The sequence below is a fragment of the Cheilinus undulatus genome, linkage group 15 (genome assembly GCF_018320785.1).
Source record: "Cheilinus undulatus linkage group 15, ASM1832078v1, whole genome shotgun sequence".
NCBI classification, from domain to species: Eukaryota; Metazoa; Chordata; class Actinopteri; order Labriformes; family Labridae; genus Cheilinus; species Cheilinus undulatus.
Window position 1 is genome coordinate 26,702,222 of NC_054879.1, and position 20,975 is coordinate 26,723,196.

A 20,975-nucleotide genomic window follows, 5' to 3' on the forward strand; every position below is an offset into this window, starting at 1 on the left:
GGATACTCTATTTTCTTATTTAAACTTTTTATCACATAATTTTACCTTTTTCACTTGAGATTATGACTTAGTATATCATAATTGCGACTCTTTTTCACAATTATGGAATTTATCTGATCAATTTGACTTTTCATCTGATAACTAATCTGAAAACGAATTAAAAAAATTATGATTCACTACCGTTAATTTAATCTTTACCTTTTATCTCAGAATTTTGAGACTTTACATCAGTTCTTAGCTGTCAAATATTTTCTGCCTTTTTTCTCTTTTTGTCACTGGCTGAAAAAGGCTTCCGTAGATAAGCACAGACCCACGGCAGATTAGGGACGTGTCATTTGTATGGCTGCCTTGTTGACGATCATATTTTGAAGTTTTTCACGTCCTTGTCAGACAGTCCCTAACCAGGACAGGCTGAGTAGTTGCTGGATCACAGAGCGGCAGCGGCAGCAGCAGCAGAGGCAGCAGCTCAGTCAGTCAGTCCGTCGCTGCAGTCCTACAGAGCGGACACTCATCAACATCCTCTTAACGTCTGCGGAGCTCTGACGATAAGAAGCTCTGAACTAACGCATTACGATTCAACCAGGGCTATTTTAACGACGACATGAAGACACCCGATACAGGGACTTCTTCTACGAGGCGGACCGGGAATCCTGACTGGCATCGATTTTCACCGAGCGAATGAGAAAGGTGGTGATGCAGCACAAGAGAGAGCGCCTCTGTCACTTCACAACCAGCTAGCACTAGCGTTAGCCACCTAGCCAAATAGCTAGCAGGCTAGAGCTTTAAACAGCTCAGTGTATACAATACAAGGGATAGCTGTAATGTCAGTGAGCTCAGAGGCACACGCCGGAGTGTATTTGTTTATTGTACACGCTCCTGTCTTGTGTGTCAGTTTATTTGTAGGTGTGTTTTATTTTCTGCTGGACAACGTTAGCTGGGTAAGTTAGCCGCTCGTTCGCTAGTTAGCTAGCATTTAGTGTCGGCTAATCAGCTCACACAGGCTGGCACTGTCAGGGAATGAACTTGGTATTCTGTGAGGAGGCGCAGAGACATCGTAGCTTCACACAGACATGATGGAAAATTACTGGATTAAATACACAGACCAGATTAACATTGGTGTGTTAAAGAGTAGCTGCTGGCTTTAGCTGTAAGTCATTTATATGTTGTGTTTAAATGGGCTGCTCGCTTCATTTCCATCCATCCTTTACATTAGCTCTGGGGCAGATGCTGAGCAGAATTGAACCTTTTTCTCCACGTCTTCTTCCTTGGGGAATAAACCCCAGGCTTTTCTTAAAGCAGCCACTTTTGTTGGTTAAAGGAATTTAAGTTGAGTTATGATACAGCCCCGACAACGTGCGTGCTTTCTTATCCTATCCCTCTTTGCAGAGCATCGTCACAACAGTGAATTATCCTCCCAGTTGGCTGCAATGGATACTAATGGCGAGATCATTTATATGTAGGCTGATCTTGCTCTTCATCTCTGTCAGTATTTCTCATTTTGTTGTGATATGCTTGTTTAAGAGCTTGTCATATTGCACTGCAATGCCTTAAAACAGCAAAATATAGAGCTGGTTTTATTCCCAGTGCTATTGCAGATCCTTAAACAGTCCTAAAACGTCTTGAGTGAGTTATGAAACACCATAAACTACCTTAACAATTCTTGAATTTACTTTAAAAGGTCTTGAATTAGAGATGCAGTTTTTACTAAAACATGTCTACATACCCTTTTTTATATTTATCTTATCTTGATAGTGTTTCATGACTTTTCTGAAGATTGTTTTTATTGGTGATTTGCTTGTTCATGTGATCATTTACAGCATCATGGATAGTGTGTCATGCACACATTCTCAGAATAGAGAAGGAGAGGCTAGGGATGAGTATCAAAATCCAATACCAACATGGTATGGATACTGACTGTACCGAATTACAAGACAGATTTTGGTGCTTTATGTCGGTACCTTGCCACCCTGACATGATTCCTGCCTATCCAAAGGAAAGGCACCTGTGTGCACTTTTGTATTTCAGCAGAGCATGAATGTCTTAATTGTTTTACTGTCGAGAGCAATGCCTCTACTCTGCTTGCATGTTTCTACTAAAGACACAGTCACACTGATACATTTGATTTTTTGTAGGAGTTACACAGGGCCTCTTGCATATCTCCTTTATGAAGAAGTTACACCTGTTTCCTTTGCTGATATGTTTCAATGACATCTTTAAAAGATATTTCAGAATAGTTTATGGTACAGAGACAATCTTTATTCAGCTGCCAATTTTGAACAGTTTTTTTCTTGGTCATGCTGCGACTTGCAAAATATACAGAAAGCTTTTAAACTGTGGACAATAAGAATCAAAACTGTTGACTCCAGCATGAAATCAGTGTTAATGTCGTTAACTGAAACTATGATTGAACCATAAATGATGTGCTTTTCTCAGTGAGGAGGATGAGACTAAGACTAGCTAAAAGTAAAACTAGATCTTTGGTGAGATGAACTCTGACAATAAGTGCATTTGTTTTTTGTCGAGGAGACTAAAATGAGGCTAATATGTTATTGCTGGACTGTTGGATGTTCAAGCTTCATTATATATCTGAATTGTGTGTACAATCAGTGAAAACACAAGCAGAGATTGGATAAACAGCATTCAAGGTGTGTTGGTAATATTATAAGTGCATTTATGAGTGTTGTATAGTTACATTTGTGCTTTTAGTTCTATTTTTGGGCCTTTATTCATACAGAAGGACAATGGATGAATTTGGGAGCTGTAAGGAGAGAGTTGAGGAGAGACGTGCTAAAGTAGCCACAGGCTGTCAACTTGTCAACTTAAACTAGACTAAAACCAGTCTAAAACTTCAAAGAGCAAAAATAGGTAAAATGTGATCAAGACTAAAAGGCAACGTAATCTGTTGACTAAAAGTTGGACTGAATTTCAAAAAGCTTCGTCTTTGAAAGTCTTAAATTTGATTTTTACATGTCTGTAGCCACGTTGTTTCCTGCAGTGTTTGAATTGCCTTGCTTGAAGAGTCCAGTCTTTGGTGATGGTTTCACAGATATTGCACAGACTCCTGATACCTTAAGCCTCTGGAAAATATGTTTGTCATTTCTCTCATGGCCAAAGGATTAAGTGTTTTGTGTGTGTGTGTGAGCCAGAGATTGTGAAGTATTTATTTTTCGGATGGCACGTTTTTAAATCCTCCATACGGTGCTGGATGATTGTTTATTAATGTAATATTTCAGTTATCTCTTGATATATGACAGACCAGTTTCCCATAGGTGTTGTGATTATTATTTGGGGTTGTCTGGCTCAAATTAAGTCACTAGAGGATGCTTACAGTGATGGTAGCTGTTACAAGGGTGGATATTTGACAACTAAAGGAAATGATATTAAAGGTAGCAGCCCCTGTGTTTTGATAGAATGGGATGTACCTGCTTTCTAGGCTGTAAATGATTTTATACATTATAATATTCCCTCTCTAATCCTTTTTTGTTATGTCATTTTTTCCTAGAATCGTCATGACCATTTTCTTGAAGAGTCTCTCCTACACTGAGGGACGTCGGCCCTTTTCTGTTTCTGGATTTATCATTGCCGAGATGAGATAATAAAGTCAGCCAGCCTGTGCATGCTGCTACAACAACACCTGTGGCACTTGTAAACCCACCCAGCCCACCCTGAACCCCCTACCCCCTCTAGCAGCGAGTTCATTTCAACAGTTGAAACATGACGACCCCGGCACTCCTGCCGCTGTCAGGCCGCAGGATACCCACTTTGTCGCCGGGCGCCTCCTCTTTCCCGCACCACAGGGCCACGTTGAGGCTCTCAGAGAAGTTCATCCTCCTCCTCATTCTCAGTGCCTTCATCACCTTATGCTTCGGGGCCTTCTTCTTCCTCCCGGACAATTCCAAGCACAAGCGCTTTGACTTGGGCTTGGAAGATGTGCTCATTCCTCATATCGACCCCCCCAAAGAGGGGAAGCATGCCTCTGGACAGGTGATCATACACGGACAGGGAGGACATGACGAGCACAGACACCGGTAAGGAGCATCACTGCTTTTGAATTTTTCTTGTGTTTGGTACAAAGGTGGTCACGGTTCTCCAAACCAATGATATTTGAGTTCTGATTTAAGATTTAAAGATATGATTTTATTTTTGATGTAACGTTTTTCAAAACACTGACAATTATGGCCATGTACAGAGATATTTGATGCCTTGTTTCTTCTCCTATGACAGTAATCTGCAGTATTTTGATTGGGGCCTTCTGATTCAGGGTAAAGTGCAGCTTGAAAACATTATTGTAAAATTTCCAGAATTACCCAGAAGGCTTGTTTTCTGGGATGATTTTGATCAAGCAGACAAGTTTAAAACAATAACCATGATAAATTTTAGGATGGAAAACTGTTTTATAGATAGTTATTGTTGAGTTTTAAGGATTGTAAGTTTAAGCCACAAGAGGATTTGAGGGATTTCCTGTAATTTTTGACAGTGGTGCTGCCAGGATTATATTTCATAGTACGCAAAAGAGCCATTCCAGTGTATGTAGGCGTGGTTCTCGACTGCTGGGTTGGAACCCAGAAGTGGGTCGCAGATGTGTGCCTGGAAAAATGTCTGTGATGTGCTTTTATTTTGAAGAGTATGGCTCAGTGTGTCCCATAACATCCTTTGCTCCATCTCAGTCCAAACTGCCCCATTTTCATTGAAATTGATAGGTTGTGATTGAAAATGTGAGGCGTAGGGTTGCAGTGTTTTTGATAAGGAGGAGGTGATGGGTCCAGAACAGTAGAGAACCACTGGCATGTAGAACACCTTTATTTTCTAGGTTCCCATGTGCACATACACCATCACACTGACTAAATGAACAAGTGAGACAAACAGTGTATTGATGCTACCCATGCATCAACAAATTCAGATTATCCATAAGTAGCCTGATATCTGACTTTAAGCCAATTGTGAAAAGAATATTGGAAACGTTGCTTTGTGGTATGATGTACCATTACAGCTATTCCAGAGGGACATGAATATAAGTTATTGAGCTTAAACCTGACCGGTGTTGCAGCTTAACAGGTGACCTTGTAAGCTGGTGACTTTCACCTGAGTGTGTCTGCAGTAGGGCTACTAGATTGTGGGGAAAAAAAACATCATAATTGGGATTATTTTGATTAGCATTGAGATCATGATTATGAAACAAGATTACTTGTTGATTTCACAACATTGGCATCACATGTTGCCAATCACATCACATTTATCAAACTTAGACGTTGAAATAGCTGATGTCATCTGGTGAGGTAGCACATACTGTGGATGTTTTCTGCTGTGAGAGGAAAATGTCTGAGTCTTTTGGGCTTGAGAAACAGCCACTGATGTGGATATCTGTGAACTTAGAATTCTCCTGGACTTCATTATGAACTAGCTGGCTCCTGTCTTCTCCTGTCCCACAAATGCTAGTGGCAGTGATGGCAGACTCTGTGGTAGTGTTGCACTTTGCATGGGATTCATCACAAAACTCTCTTTTATTTCAAAATTGAAAGATTGTTTATATTCTTACAAATACATACAGTTGAGTCCTTAAGTATTTGAACATCAACACAATTTAAAACTTTTTAAATTTTATTTAACCTTTATTTAACCAGTTTTGTCCCATTGAGATCAGCAGATTGTTTAAGGGAGATATGACCAAGATTGGCAGCAATACACAGTTTCATCAAACAATACACTCAGACTCATACAGTACAAATGAAGTGATAGGAAACGATTGTAAGTCATTAATTAAAGCAGTGACATTACTTGCTTGTATTTACCACCACAATGATTTGATTGGATTTCAAATGAACAAAGACCCACAAATGCGGCAACTGAAGGCAGCTGCAGTAATGGACTGGCAAAGCATCTCCAGAGAAGAAACTCAGAGTCTGGTGATGTCTATGAGCCCCAGACTTTAGGCTGTTACTGACTGTAAAGGACTTCATCCAAATATGACAAACAGCTTATATTAATAAATACTAGGCCTCATATAAAGGCCTAGAACCTCTGGCTTTATGTTGAGGATTTATGGATTTTTATTTTGATTGATAATATAAATAAATTTACAAATAGATTTATAAATAAAAAGGTTGGCAAAATGTTGCCACACAAGCGATTTTCCACCTCTGTTAGACTTGATTCTCTTTCCCTGCCTTCTCCGACTATGACAGCAATCACTGTGTCTCCTGAAGCGCAGCTGCAGGCTACAAGTTAGCTATGTGTAGTCTTTGAAGAGGAACTTGGCAAAAATGAAAAAGCTAATTTCAATTAATTTTTGCATTTCACATTCAAACTGGGTTCCGACTCAAGGAGATATTTTTTCTGGGGATGCACGATGTTGGATTTTTGCTGATATCCGATATGCCGACATTTTAAAACTCATTTTGGCCGATACCAATACCGATATTTAATTACAGTTTTTAAACAGTAAAAAACACCAATTCCATCCTGTACTACAAATATTTTTTTCTAAATATTGGTATTCTGTTTTTTTAGAAACAGACAAAACATTTGATTTTTATCAGAAATGAAGGATGTATTGTTTTTTTTTTTTTTTTATAAATATAGCCATACACTAATGAAAAACTTGCAGTAACGTCTTTGGGTTACATGTGCATTACATGCTACATGTGTTTTTAACAGTACAGCCAAAGTCATCTACATCTTTGACTGCAATAAAAAGCAGCAAAATAACCTGCTGACACTGAGCTCCAAAGTGCAAAAAATGAAATCGCTTCTAAATGTAGATTAATTCTCCTTGTTACTCAGCCAGTTTGCAGGATGGCTATCAGAGATAATCCTGACAGAGTGCTTTAAATAACAACAACAAACAGACAGATTCTTAAATGCGAAAAGTCTAGCTGTAGTTCAGAGCTGAAATATGATTTAAAATTTTTGAGACTCAAGATGAACAAAAGAAATAAAACTTCAACTGAAGTAGTTCTCCTGATTCTGCTTTAAACAGCACAAACTAACTAAGCAACCGAGTTTAATGAGCATTTCACTGTAAACAGCTCTGTAACAACACAGTGACACCCACATCTCCAATGCTGGAGACAGGACACCTGCAGAGTGTGAGCCATGCATGAGAGACTTGGAACACAGAAGTCACGTAGGACAACATTCATGTTCTTTTTCTCTGTTTTCCATATCTGATACATGCTGTCAAAAGCGGCTGCAACTGCGGCTGAGTGAGCACTCCCGCCGGTGTATGACAGGCTTTTTAAGAGGGAAGTCCTCATCTAATCACTGAGGCAGTGTGGCTCAACATGCTAACAGGACTGGCGCTTGATGTCCATATATCCGTGATGAAGCTAATATGTTTAGATTTAACGAGGAGGTTCTCTACGTGACTGGAAACAAAGTTTTGCAGTTCAGGTAAGGCTATAAGCACCTGCTAGGTGTAACATAGTGGGGCTTTAAATGCATCATTAGTCCACAGAAGCCGTATATTCTACCTCACTGAAAGGCTGATTATCAAGAGCTATAAACTCAATTATTTTCCTCTTCAGCTCCTCACCTTTGGGTGGTCACTGCTGTATTTTTTAGCTTTGTTGAATGACTTAACTAGAGGCTGTTGACGAGTTTTCCCTGGCACGAAGTTTTATCATTCTTTATCTTAAGAAAGTCCATATTGTCATCAGGGTGATGGTTTTAGACGCAAAATAAAGGTGTGTTGTTGTGCTCCTCCTCTCATCACATGTACTTTACAAGTGATGCAAACAGCTACTTTGCTGTCTTGTTCCCACACCTCAAACTTCTCCCACACAGCTGACATGCTGAGTTTGTTGTTGGTGCATGTCCAGTGTCGCTTGCGGTTAATGATGCCGTCACATTATTGGCCACACAGATCAGCGTTAATTTTATTATTGGCCGATACTGATAATTCACTTTTTAAGATATTATTATTGGCCGATATGATATACTGCCGATAATATCGTGCATCCCTAGTTTTTTGCTTATGACAGATTAAGAGAAGAAACTTTTGCACCAATATATTTTAGATTTGATAAGTTGCTAAGTTTATCATTACTTCTCTTTCCTCTTTTTATGTCACTTACTAATATTCCTCATTTATTATATTATAATACAACAAACAGATGTCACACAGTCTTAAAACTAGAATTACAACTCTGTGAAATGTTGCAGAGCTTGTAGAGTGACTCTCCTCAATGTTTACATACACGTCAGCATTACGTCTTCTTCATTTCCCTCTCATCCTTCCGTGCAGCTGCTGTTTGCTCCTCTAATACGCTTACCCCTCGTGTATACATTGGGTGTAATTGTTAAACTTCTCGTAGAACAGAAATTTTATCACTTTGGCCTGGTTGTTGTGCTGTCCCAGGGGCAGACGTGGTGGTTGAACTTGATGAGCTAGAACACACAGGCTGTTTGCAAAGCTTTAGTAAGTGCTTAAACAGGCTTGGAAATTACTGCTCACCATGAGCCAACTGCTGGTAAATTTTGGCTGCAGCTTTTACATTTGTCATTTGGTTTGTCCAGCCTCTTTGGCTGCAGGCCAGTCATCATTTCAGGCTTTCATCGCCCCCCTTTATATTCCAGATTCATATTTGGCTTCTTGGAGTGTCTTGTGCTGTTTAAAATCTGCTGTACTGGACAAGTTTCATGCTCTGCTACTAAATATTTATTCCCAACTGACTTGAGCTTAGATTAAAGGAATTCCTTATTATTTACATTTCAGTAAACTGTGGATCCATTCAGCAAAAGTGCACAAGTAAGAGCTGTAGGCTATTGGGCAGTAAATCTGACTTAACTTTTACTTCTCTGGGTGCTTTTAACAAAATTCTGAACATTTGAATACCCTTTTGTGTTTGTTAATTTAACTGTAATTATTTTTTTCTGTTTACATTTAGCACCAAAATGAAACTGCAGTTTAAACATTCCTTTTATTGCATAATCCATATTAGTGGCTGTGAGTTTGCTGTTCTTTAAAGCGTAGTTGTTTTATATGCAGTCCCATCACTAAGTACAGCACAGTGCACAGTAGAGCTGATCAATAGTAGGGAAAGTGCTGTGTATTTTTGTGTGCTTTTATTTCAACCGATATTGAAATGATACTTTTTTAAATTCAAATAGTTGGCCCAGTCGTGTGATTGGCTTTTTCTTTCATGTCACAGATCTAATGATGTCAGAGCAAAATTCTCTTTTATCTATTGGCAATCTTTAAAATTGCATCTTGTTTTCTTTCTTTTTTTTCTACCAACGGCACATTCTGTCTTGTTTTCACCTGAATGTTTTCACTTACTGGTGGTATCTTCTAATTTTATCCTTTTACGACAATATTTTTTCAGGCTGACACCTCCCAGTTGGTTGGTTGATTGGTTGGTCCATTAGCTCTCATATAGACAAAATATGTCTGGTCAGACAATCGCTGTAGTACACCTGTGCCTGGGTGGGGGTTGAGGAGGGAGTAAGAAATGGTGGGCAGGAGAAAGAGAGGAGTTTGCTGCACTCGGCAATGGAGAGAGAAAATTCCAAGTCACAAACACAAGTTTTCTGATTGTTTCCCGGCAGTTACGCTCTAAATAACTTCTTTGTCCTCAACTCATCTCAAAGATGCAGGATGCTTATACTGAAGTGGTGCTACGAATGTCACTGCTTTGCCCTCTGCCACAGTTTCTACCACCGCAGTTTTATTCACTGGTCGACATACGTTAAATTAAGTCCCTTTATCATTTCATTAAAATGTACATTTTATTGTTAGTGAGAATTACAGACAGATTGAGAGCAGAGGAGAGAGACAGCACTGTCTCCTGGTCATACAAAGTCCCGAGCTGTGGGCTTTTTCTCACTTTACCCTTGTAAATATACACTGCATGCTGTCTGGTATATGCTGGCTGAAACAAGTGGGATCTGTTAATAATTGATAATATAAGTTTGGGCAAAAGCAATTATATCTGAGGTTATTTTTTAGGCTTTATGATTCTAAACAAATTTTATACCTATTTGGGGACATTTTATGACTTTATTTAAGGAGAACAGAGCACAGAGTTGGAAACAGGGACAAGAGAGGAGGACTGAGACATGCGAGAAAGGGGCCGTAGGTAAGACTTGAACCTGAGCCACCTACATACATTGGGCACAACCTAACTGCTAGGCCCTGTGATTCTAAATAGTTATCGTGGTTTGGTTATGGAAATCATAACCTATGATTATAGGCAGGGGCATGCTGGACAGCTCTAAGTCAGTTGTTATTCCAGTACAACATAATAAAGTAAAAAAATAATAAATAATGCTTCAAAAGCTTGTAATGGTTAATTCTTTAGTTCTTTTTTTAAAGATGTATTTTGGGCTTTTTTGCCTTTAATTAAGAAATATGACAGTGGATAGAGCTGGAAACAAGGAAGAGAGAGTGCAGTGATATCTGGTGAAAGAGCCACTGGGCGAACTTGATACCGGCCATCCATGTACATGGGGAGGGATCCAACCACTAGGCCATCTGTGCCCCAATTTTTTAGTTTATTTCGAATACCAAGTAGGTACAATGAGGAACCTGTCACTTCTAAAATTCAAAGCATGCGATTGAGTGGTCTGTGCGTGGGTGCAGTTTCAGTCCACAAAAGTTTTTCTTTAGTTAACAGGCCTGACATTTTTTACTAAACCATGTTATATTCCTACTGGAAAGTTTCTTTTCCTTTCTTTTCCCTCTTTATGTTGTTGCCACTGAGGGTGACCTCTTTTCAGTATCTAGCACCATTGTAACTTTACCATGTTTTGTCCTGTGCCATTGATAGTGTATAAAGGGAGGCTGACTCACTCAACTGTAACCATGGGTAAAAATAAAATTACATGACCTTATCTTACCTTACACAGAGTTGAAGGAGGAAAAGTGGAGAATGAACAAATTATGTGTTTCTTCTTTAACTTAAGAAAAAACTCATGGTTCACATTTTTGCAACTTATTTGTCATCAGCATTTTTTTTATATCACAATAAATTTGCATCACCAGAGGCAGGATTGTAACTTAAAATTAATCAAAATTTCACCAGGTTTAGGTGCATGTGGCCCACACAACACTTCCTGTTTGTGCTGCAAGTATAGCCACTAAATGTAAATAATAAGCAGCATATTGGCTCTGTCTATGGTAGTATATGTGGCCACAATCTTAATTTTATGCCCACAGCTGCTGTGAGAGTGAAGATGATGCCACTGTGATATTAGTCTGTAATAACAGGCTTCAATCATGTGAGAAAGATACATAATTGATGAGCACTTTTTGCAATCTCACAGAGAATGTTAGGCCTAGATATATGAAGCACCACATGTTATTTTGTGATTTCAAAATGCATATGACTGGAATAATATGCACAAAATGCCAAACAGCAGGTGAGAAGGATAATTTCATAGGAAAGGTCTCCTCCATGCTGGTGGAGGAGGTCATTAGTTGCACTGAATGCTGGGCAAGGTGTTAAAAGCAATTTCTCAAACAGTTTCACAGTAGGGACTGTGGAGTGTTACTTTCTTTGTTCCCTGTGGTGCCTTTTAATTTCTTTCTCCCTCTTGAGTTTTGGATTTCTGCCTACTTGAAAATAATAATTATTTTAGTCCATTAACACAGAAGAAGCATCAGACGATACTTGGTGTGATTTATAGAAAGGAGCAGTTTGTAGCATAAAGGCAGGAAATGTTCATATTTCTACAGTGAGGGCAGTTTACAGCAGGGATTAAAAAAAGAGTCTAGCAGTTATGGATGCATCAGAACCAACAAAAAAGGATTTATGTATGTGCTTTTTTTTTAATTGATGCCTATCACTTTTGCTAAATCAGTTTAGCTGCAAAAATCAGGAAATTACCAACAAAATTGCCAACAAGAATGACTGATAAAGAACACAATAAAAACACTTTTTCTGAACTGCAAAAATTTTTAGTGCAGAGGTAAAACTTAAGTCTTTCTCGCTAAAAACTGAAATTCCAATTTCTCCATGTGACTTTGAACACATCACAGTAAGTTCATTTCATCCTTCTTGAATTGCCAAAAGTCTGAGCCTCTTTAAACACATCATAATGTAATGGTATGTTGCCTCCTTTGGCTCACTAATCAGCATTTGTCTTGCCTATTGTAAAACGGCTTTAAACTTTTGATGAATGTTTTCACTAACGGGACCTAGTACAAAGTTTTGGAGGATTTTTATCACTGCAGCTCTGATCAGGACTGAGGAGGATTACTGTACAGCAGCAACAGAAGCTAATATTAGGAGTCAATGCTACTCTGCAGCTGATGGAGATTTTCAATAATTCAGAGGTAGGCTGGCTGAATTTTAGTTTAATTTCTTGTAAAGACTATAGAACACAGAAAAGAGCTACCTGTTTAATCTACCTATCAGCTCCTCTCTCTGTCATGCTGCTTTACGCACCCAGGCACGCTGCTCCTCTTCCTCTCTCTCTTTAGACAGCAGGTTTGACACACAGTGGAGAAATATCACGGAATCTGAATGCCCATCAGTCTGGCAACATACCTTTAAATCTGGTCTCGTCTCTGTAACAGAAAGTAATCTACTTTTCGTCAGGGTTTTTATCATCAGTAATCTATTTTTAGCCTGTCCTCGTCCCGTCTTCCTCCTTGAAAAAAGGTCATTAACGAACATTTTGAGTCATAGTTTTTGTTAATGAAATTAACACTGATGAAAGCAGGCATCTACACTGTGGCACTTGGCTAAGCATGTGTCTGATTTTCTGACTGCATGGACCAAACACACCTCAGTGTGCCACAACAGGTGGTAAAAGATATTTCTTCTTCTAATGCATTTCTTATGCAGTCCCCTTTTTAGCTTTTTGAAAGCATTCATGCATTTTTCAATGTGGGTTGCTACCAGAATTCACCTCATTGAACGGACATGTTTATTGGGGAATTCAGACTTTAAAGTTTGGAGTAAATTCTAACAGCTTTAGTAGAATTATTAAATGACCTATATTTTTAGAGCATATTCACTAAGTTTAGTTTAAAAGAAAAAAAAAAAACATCATCTTTGTAAATGTTTGATAAAAAGGGAGAGTTGTGGAGTATTGGGTAGAGATAAAAGAAGGAGACACTCAGATGTCCCTGGGATGACAATTTAAGGTTTGTGAAATGAGAATGAAACCTTTTAAGATGCCGTCAATTTAGTTTTATGCAAATGTAATGTCTCAAAAACCCTCCAAGTGAATTCAAACTCACACAAACATTCATATGCTGATGTATGTCTTTTTACACCGCTTATGGCATCTTATGAAAATGTGTTAAATTTGCTTTTTGCCATGGCTGCCTCAGCTGTTCTTAAAACCATCACTGTGCGCTCCAGAGGCTCAGGGTTCAAACAGCCCCCGGAAAATGAGGCGCTCTAGCATTTACAAAGACCCTCAGGGGCACAGGCAGTCTCGTAATAATTTCACCTTTACTTTTATTTGGCCACAGAAAACCCCACAGAACATGCACTCTTTTCACAGGTTCACTCTGTTAATAGCCTCATAAAAGCTTTTTGAAAGAAACATTATTTCATGTGCCATGGGGTGATCCATCTGCTTTGGAAAAAATGAGATATTTACCATTTTAAAACGGTTCAGCAGGTGGTTGAAGGTCTTTTGCACATTTATAATCATATGCAGCATTGTATGATACTAATTTTTTGGAATGAACCATCTTTTTGTGCTATGGATGTTTGTCTCAAACAATATTTGGTATGCATGACCTGATGCATTTGTTCAACATCAGCAATACTAGGGTGGATTACAAACATTAGCAAATAATTTGGCATGGATAGATTTAAGATACAGGTGTTTATCTGTACTTTTGTATCAATTCGGTGCTGACATCTAGAACACTTAACAGCTGATTTGGAGAAATGTGTTTTTTTAAGGCATAAAAAGTAACCTTTTGAACAAATATTGATCTATTTTCCCATGATTATAAAAAAATAGTAATGGAGATTAAATGGCGACTGGGCTGTATTCCATGTTGCACTCATTTTGTCCATAGTTTTGTCATGTATACTAAACAGAGTATACCCTATTCTCCACAGCATATCACACGTTTGACCCCTCCCACCAAAATAGCTCTCACTTTATAATTTAAGTGAGGAGCAGATGAAGCCATGGTGGGTACTGCAGTTATTTTGAAAAGCAAGAGAGCTAAAGAACATGACAGAAAGGCACCCATTGTTGAACAAAAAATGGTTTAATGTCCTCTCAAGATTAGGGATGTTCCGATACCATTTTTTCCTTCCCGATCAAATTCCGATACCAAAATGTTGGGTGTCGGCCGATACACAGTTCTGATCCGATACCAGTGTGAATTTTCTGAACTGACTGTTCAGACTAGCAAATTATTTTAGACCTATATTTGACTCAGAACATAGCTAAACAAATAGAATTGTAAATGTACAGCATCTCTGTGACCCTAAAGTTGTTTTCTATCTCTCCTTTCTGCTATTTTGGGTAGCATCAAGTGATAACAGCCTGCTATTGGCTGACAGATACTAACAGAGAGTAACAATATTGCATTCGAGCTAGTGGTAATTGGTAAATTATCTTTATTTGATTAAAATGGAAAAAAAAAAATCATTCAATATCGGGTTTACTGGTGTGGATTTAATCATTGAAGTCCCCAAAAGTCACACAAGTTCCAGGCTCGCTGGAAATGCTTGTCGATATCAACACCTGCATTTTAAGCAGTTTCAGATAATAATAATAATAATAATAATATCTTGAATTTATATAGCGCCTTTCAAGAAACCCAAGGACGCTTTACAGGAACACGTATACATGGACAAACTATGGGTAGGATGAGTGTAAGGATGAGTGTAAGGGGTGGTTTAGTGAAGACTGTAGGCTGTGGTGAACAGGTGGTGCTTGAGACGTTTTTTTGAAAATGTCCAGAGATGGAGCGCTACGAATGTCTGCAGGAAGAGTGTTCCAGAGGGTGGGAGCTGCAGCACTGAAGGCTCTGTTTCCATAGGTTCGGAGTTTGGTTTTGGGCATGGAAAGTAGGCCGGTGTCTGAAGATCGAAGGTTGCGGGATGGTGTGTATGGATGGAGGAGATCAGAAAGGTACTGGAGAGCCAGAGCATGGAGAGATTTGTATGTGAGGAGGAGGACTTTGTAGATACTGGTGTTGGAATCGGAACAACTCTAATCAAGATAAGTGTAATTATAATTTTTGCCATAATTGATCAGCCCAGAACAGAAAACTATTATAACATAGACATAAGGAGCTGGAGTACTGACTATTGTAGAGATGTTCCAGTGGACTACCCTTGTTCCCTCTCTCTTTACCTCTCTCTTGCTTGTGCTCACAATGGCCGTCATATATCTGAAACACAGTGTGGGAAACACTGAAACAAGAGCCTCTCCTGGAGGCTATAAATCAGTTGGATGTGATTCTATGTCAAGCTCCACATTGTGTCATGAATCCATCAATGATCCTGCCTTGGTTTCATTCTGCTCTGACTCACACAATATTGGAGTAGCCATGAGCCGAACCCTTCATATGAGAGGGGGGCGAGCTGACATGTTGACAGAGGCAGTGACATTTGGACTGCAGAATAGCCCTCGGTGGGTACAGTAGCAATAAGGCAGGCTGGGAAAAAAATTCCCTTCTCTACATTATTAGACACGGGGGCATCATGCATGACATTGAGTTATCGGTGTGGACTGAATATTGCATTTCAGTGAGGCAGGTTGTCCTGCAGGACAGAACATAAGTAATTGTGCCTCCAGAATACCAGATTTTGATCGACCAAGGCAGCAGCACATAAACAAGCTTTATCTAAATAAATGTCACAAATGCATATGTTTGGATGATATTTTGATAATATGATTATAGTTACTGATAACATTTCAGGTCACACTGTAATTCAGAAGTACTTGAGTACTATTGAATGGGCTTAGTATGAGGTGTGGAATTGATTTTTTTGATGCATATTGCTGTGAAGGAGAGTTGTGAATAACATTTTTTATTGATTATCATAAAGGGATTTCAAGGGCATGTGCCTAGAGCTTAGACAGATGATTGATCAAATAGTAAGTCCTGTTTCTGTCATTTTTTAGCAACTCTAATGAAAGGATATTGCTTTTCAGAGTTATTTGCAAAATTTGGAGCATGAAAAAAATGTGATTGGACACACTGACACCTCTTAATAGACCTTACTTTTTATCATAAAGGTTATTGTGATTTACATTTACAAAGACACTACAATTGCAACGATTATCCAAGTTAATTTAATGATTTTGTTATTCAGTCCAGATTTTGGAGAATGACCACATGAACAGTTGTGCTGGGAACTTTCCCAAGTGGCCCTTGTGTTTCCACAAGGTCTCCATCTGCCACCAAATTTAACAACAAATTTGGTGTGTAATTTTGCTTTTTTTTTTTTTTTTTTAACCACTGATCATTTTGTGCTCTATCTTAAGTTAAACCTATATGAATTATGTGAGTTTTGTGATTTCAAATTATTTCTTTTGATGCATATCTATGCATATTATGGGTGTGACAAGACGCTTATATCACGAGACGAGACGAGATTTTACACTTTTTTCAATTTTGGAAAAAAATATATGAATGTAAAATATGTCCTTTATGGAGCTGAAAGTCATAATTGCAAAGCATTCAGGTCTATTCAGAAATGTTTAAACTAACTCCTCTTGTACTGAATAGGCCATCAGTGCTTACACACAGTATTTCTTGTCCAACTCTGACTCAAACTGTACATTTTAATACGCTTCATATCAAAACTTTCATTTTGATAGTCTACCACATCTTTATTTTACTACACTATGCCCTCATTGCTACAATTATAATAATAATAAAAGCATTTAGATTATTTTGAAAGTAATTTAAAAACTGTTTACTACAGACTGAAATATAAAGAGCTTCATCAGTAAATTCACACTTTTTCTCAGCCTCCTTAAGTGCATTAATATGTAAAACACTCAAAATAAATATCTCTGTCAATAACACGTTTGTTTTTTAACAGTAAATTAGAGAAATAGCTTATTTTATCGTTTTTTGGCCTTTTTCTCTCATATGAGCTTTGACAGTGTTGGACACGACCCACAGATGAGTGTGTGTGTCAGTGTGTGTGCGCTGGTGAGCGAGTGTGTGTCTCTGCTCTGCCTGCTGTCAGACAATAAACGGGGCGCATTTAACTGGAGCTAGAACTTTGGTTTTTGGAGCCAACAGTGGACTCTATGGTGCTCAGACAGAGTTGGTTTTGCTAAGTTTACCGCTGCAATATACAACGGCCCATTGCGCTACACATGTGGAGCTTCTGATTGTTGATACGCACAGCCAACAGCTTATGGATGTGGGACTGACAGATGGTAAAAAAAGGTAAAGTTACAAAGTCACATATACTGGCTCTATGAGCATGTGTGCGCGCATACATGAACTCGCGGAGACTGCACAGTGCCCGCAGCAGCATTTCATCATTTCACACCGATATGATGAACGTATTATGCATTTGCGGACCATGTGCTGCCCTGAGTAACACACGCGGAGGAGGGGGTGGGGGATGGAGTGGTTTCCTCATAAGCTGGCAAACCAACAATTTTAAAGTGTCCAGGGCATCTTTGTGATCTTTTATAACTTCCAGTTAAGTATTGTTTTCGGTAAGGAGAGCTGCTGCTCCTGGTGTCCGGGCAATATTGGTCTCGCGAGATGATTTTCACCTCAACAAGACATCTCGTGACGTTTTTATCTCATGAGATATCTCGTCACACCCCTATGGATATAGATCTGACAATGGCCACCTCCCCAGCCCAGACAGCAAAAAAAAAAAAACATGTTGCTTACTGAAGAGTCAGTACTTCTGTCCACAAACTCCCTGTGGTAATCTGTAATCAACCCATTAAACAATGGTTATCTCCTGTTGTGCAGTGGAGTGTTCTAACAGGCAAGGCTAATTTGCCCCTCTGTTGTTTACCAAAAGACATGGATAGATGGATAGATAGATGGACATGGATGTGAAGCTTTGCCATACACTGGAAGAATCATCAAAATACACAACTTAATAGTCCACATTTTGTAGAAGGAAAGTGCCTGTATTCAATACCTAAAAATCATTTTATGAAGTGTAAAACAGCATATTTAACGGCAGCAACTCATTTGCAACAAAAGCACTGAATGGGATAATGTGATAATGCAAGCAAACAGTTTAAAATGTGACCCTTATTACCGGTGCCTTTCAGCTGAATGAGATGTTGAAATCAGAAAGAGACTCATAAATGTCTCTTAGCATAGTTTCCCATTAAATACATGTCTGAGGAGCATATTTAGATATTTTATTGAAGAAAAAAAACAAGGTATTTGTAAGGTGAGGCCAGCTCCACAGGCATCAAGGCTTTAGTGATCACTTTGAGATCACTGCCTGTGTACGGACTGGCCTGTGTTTACCATAAATATAAATCAAGTGGAATGAAATTTGATAGGTTTGGGGTGTTAACGAAGCATCAAGTATGGATCCTCTTTTAGTGGTCTTTCAAGTGTTTTTGTTTGTGGGCACCCTTTTATTCAACAGATACACTTGTATTTGTGTTAAGTAGGCTTATTCTGTTATATTATTTTCTGCTATTTTTATGGCTCCAAAATTCACCAACAAATTCTTTGCCTTGCATCTTAAACATCCAAGTGAATCTCTTAATTGTGTTACTCAGTCCAGATTTGGAAAATTACTACATGAGCAGTCATGCTGGGAACTTGCCAAAGTGCCCTCTGAGTTTCCACTAGGCCTCCATCTGCCACCAAATTGACCACAATTCTGGTGTGTGTGTGTTTTTTTTTGCCTTTTTTCAACAGTTATCATGTTGTGCTGTATTTTCAGGTATAAAAAATACCTAGTTTGAGTTCTGTGATTTCACTTTACCTCTTTCGAGGCATAAGGTATGCTTATGGTAATATGTAGCTCATGCAGCTCATCGTAATGAAGTTTTTCACTGCTGTGCAGCTTCATTTGTGGGCCAGCAGGGATCTGATTCAGCTCTAAAGTACCAGCTTAAGGATTCAGCCTGTATCATCTTCACAACTGAGGAGAATAAAACAATTTCTTTTTTTAGATTGCTCAACTCAAAGCCGCAGTATCACGTTTTTCTGAAGGAATATTGTGCCTAATGCTCCAGTAGATATCAGATCATAAACCAGTGTCCTCTCCAGCGCCTGAGTGAAGTTGCCTGGCTGTACGCATGAGTAGGATTCACTCGTGCATGAAGCAGTTGTTGCTGCTCTTCTTCTTTCGGTCTTCTGTCATAAAATATGCAATCTGAAATATAATATGATGAAGACTCCAGTGTTCAGAAGGCTTAGCAGGACAATATTCAAAACTTTGAGTCATATCAAACTTGTGAAACTGTGCTAGCCTGTCTTTTCTCTTCACATCATATTTGTTCTGCTGCCCACACAACAAAGAAGAGCGCTGGAAGGAGTCTATGAAAACCCAGACCTCAAGCTGTTAGATGACCAATTTAAGAAAAGGAAAGGAAACTGACTTTGGTCAGTTGAAAAGAAGTTCAAGGTTTTCTTTTCTTCAATTAAAGCTTCAGGCAATTTTGATTTAGCACAAAATGTGTCATTACAGTCGGTGAATTGATATGAGAATAAAAAGCAACACCATCTATGGAGACTAGTAGAACTACTAATGACACCTGTCCACTTCAGCCAGTCTTTACTTCTTTTCTTTTCCTTTTTGAATTGGAGAATCTGATGTGAAAATAACCCAATACTAGGGCAACCAGATTGCCATGTAATCACACCATCACACAAACATGAACTTAGGTGGGGAGTTTTTACTGCATCAGAATGGATTTCTTCTTCGTCTGTTCCAGTTACAACTAAAATTTTTCTCGTTTGAGCATGTAGGTCAAAATTTATTGGCAGATGGATTCGGGGAATGACTCAAAAAGGTTTGAAACACATCAGAATACAAAAATAACGGTTGGATTTTAAAAAGTTTATGTTCCAGTGCTTCTTGATCTTCTCATTTATCATAGGGCATCTATTGCAGCTTCCTGTGTCGCTTTCCTTCTAGTATTCCTATTTAGGGTTTTTGATTTTGCTTTGGTGACCCATGTTTTCAAGTGCATGCACCATGTTTGTCTATATTTAACAAAGAAGAAATGCATTCACCAAGTGACTCATGTAATATTCCAACAAAGCCAAAGGTGGAGGAAAAAGTACAAGCACAACCTTTTCATGTTGCATCCCTCTCATAATGGAGTTCAGTGCTGTGACCGCAAGTAACCTGGTTTCACCACTTACTGCCTTGCCAGTTATTGTTAGTGTTGCTTTGCTTTTTTGTGCTCTGATACGACTATAAATCAGCATCAAAGCCCCGCAGATCATATTTGAGGCCTGGGCCAACATCAAAGTGCAGTTATTTATCATATTTAGTGCGATCTTAGATATCAGTTCTGTGTCTTCATGCTTCATTGGCCTGTCAGCTGCAAAGTAAATCTAGGTTGGGATGTGTTTGTGTTTAGTGTGTGTGTTTCTGTATGTGTATGAACATCAGAGCTAATAAGGGAGCTGCAGCTTGCACATGCATCTCTGCTAAACCCACATTGCTGTCAAGCTAGCTCATCTCATATCGGAAACGATAGCAATTGCTTTAGTCACCCTGCTTCGTTAAAAAGTTCCTGCATCCAGATGGGTGTGGCCTTACAGGTGTGACAGTGCTTACTTTTTTAAGGTTAAACACTGCACATTTTTGCATGCTTTTTTTAGGTTGATCTTTGCACACTGTGGCATAGTTTAACTGTTTAACTACTTTGCTCTAACCCTAACCCTAACCCTAACAGTCCACACTTAGGTGTGCATTCACAGGTTCAACACTACACCCTTAAGCATGGTTTTGCATGTTGAACATAGGGGTGTAACGATTCATTGATGTATATTGATATATTGATTGGTTGATTGATGATCCAATCAGATTGATGGAAAGTCAAAACATCGATCTAAATGGATGCTTCAAGCTATGCTT

At 38.8% G+C, this 20,975-nt stretch overlaps 1 protein-coding gene across 3 annotated transcripts in view; it reads left to right on the plus strand.

The window, feature by feature from the left end:
- The first annotated feature begins 323 nt into the window (after positions 1 to 323).
- The window catches only part of man1a2 (mannosidase, alpha, class 1A, member 2), a 219,426-nt gene continuing 198,774 nt past the window's right edge, over positions 324 to 20,975 (plus strand). Inside the window, exons 1-2 of one of the 3 annotated variants that reach the window (XM_041806736.1) lie at positions 324 to 687; positions 3,503 to 4,028. In XM_041806736.1, coding sequence (XP_041662670.1) covers positions 3,715 to 4,028 — 314 coding nt within the window. In that variant the 5' untranslated portion in view covers positions 324 to 687; positions 3,503 to 3,714. Of the gene's footprint in view, positions 688 to 717; positions 939 to 3,502; positions 4,029 to 20,975 lie in introns of those variants that run through there. The other 2 variants (XM_041806737.1, XM_041806738.1) reach the window with 2 other exon arrangements.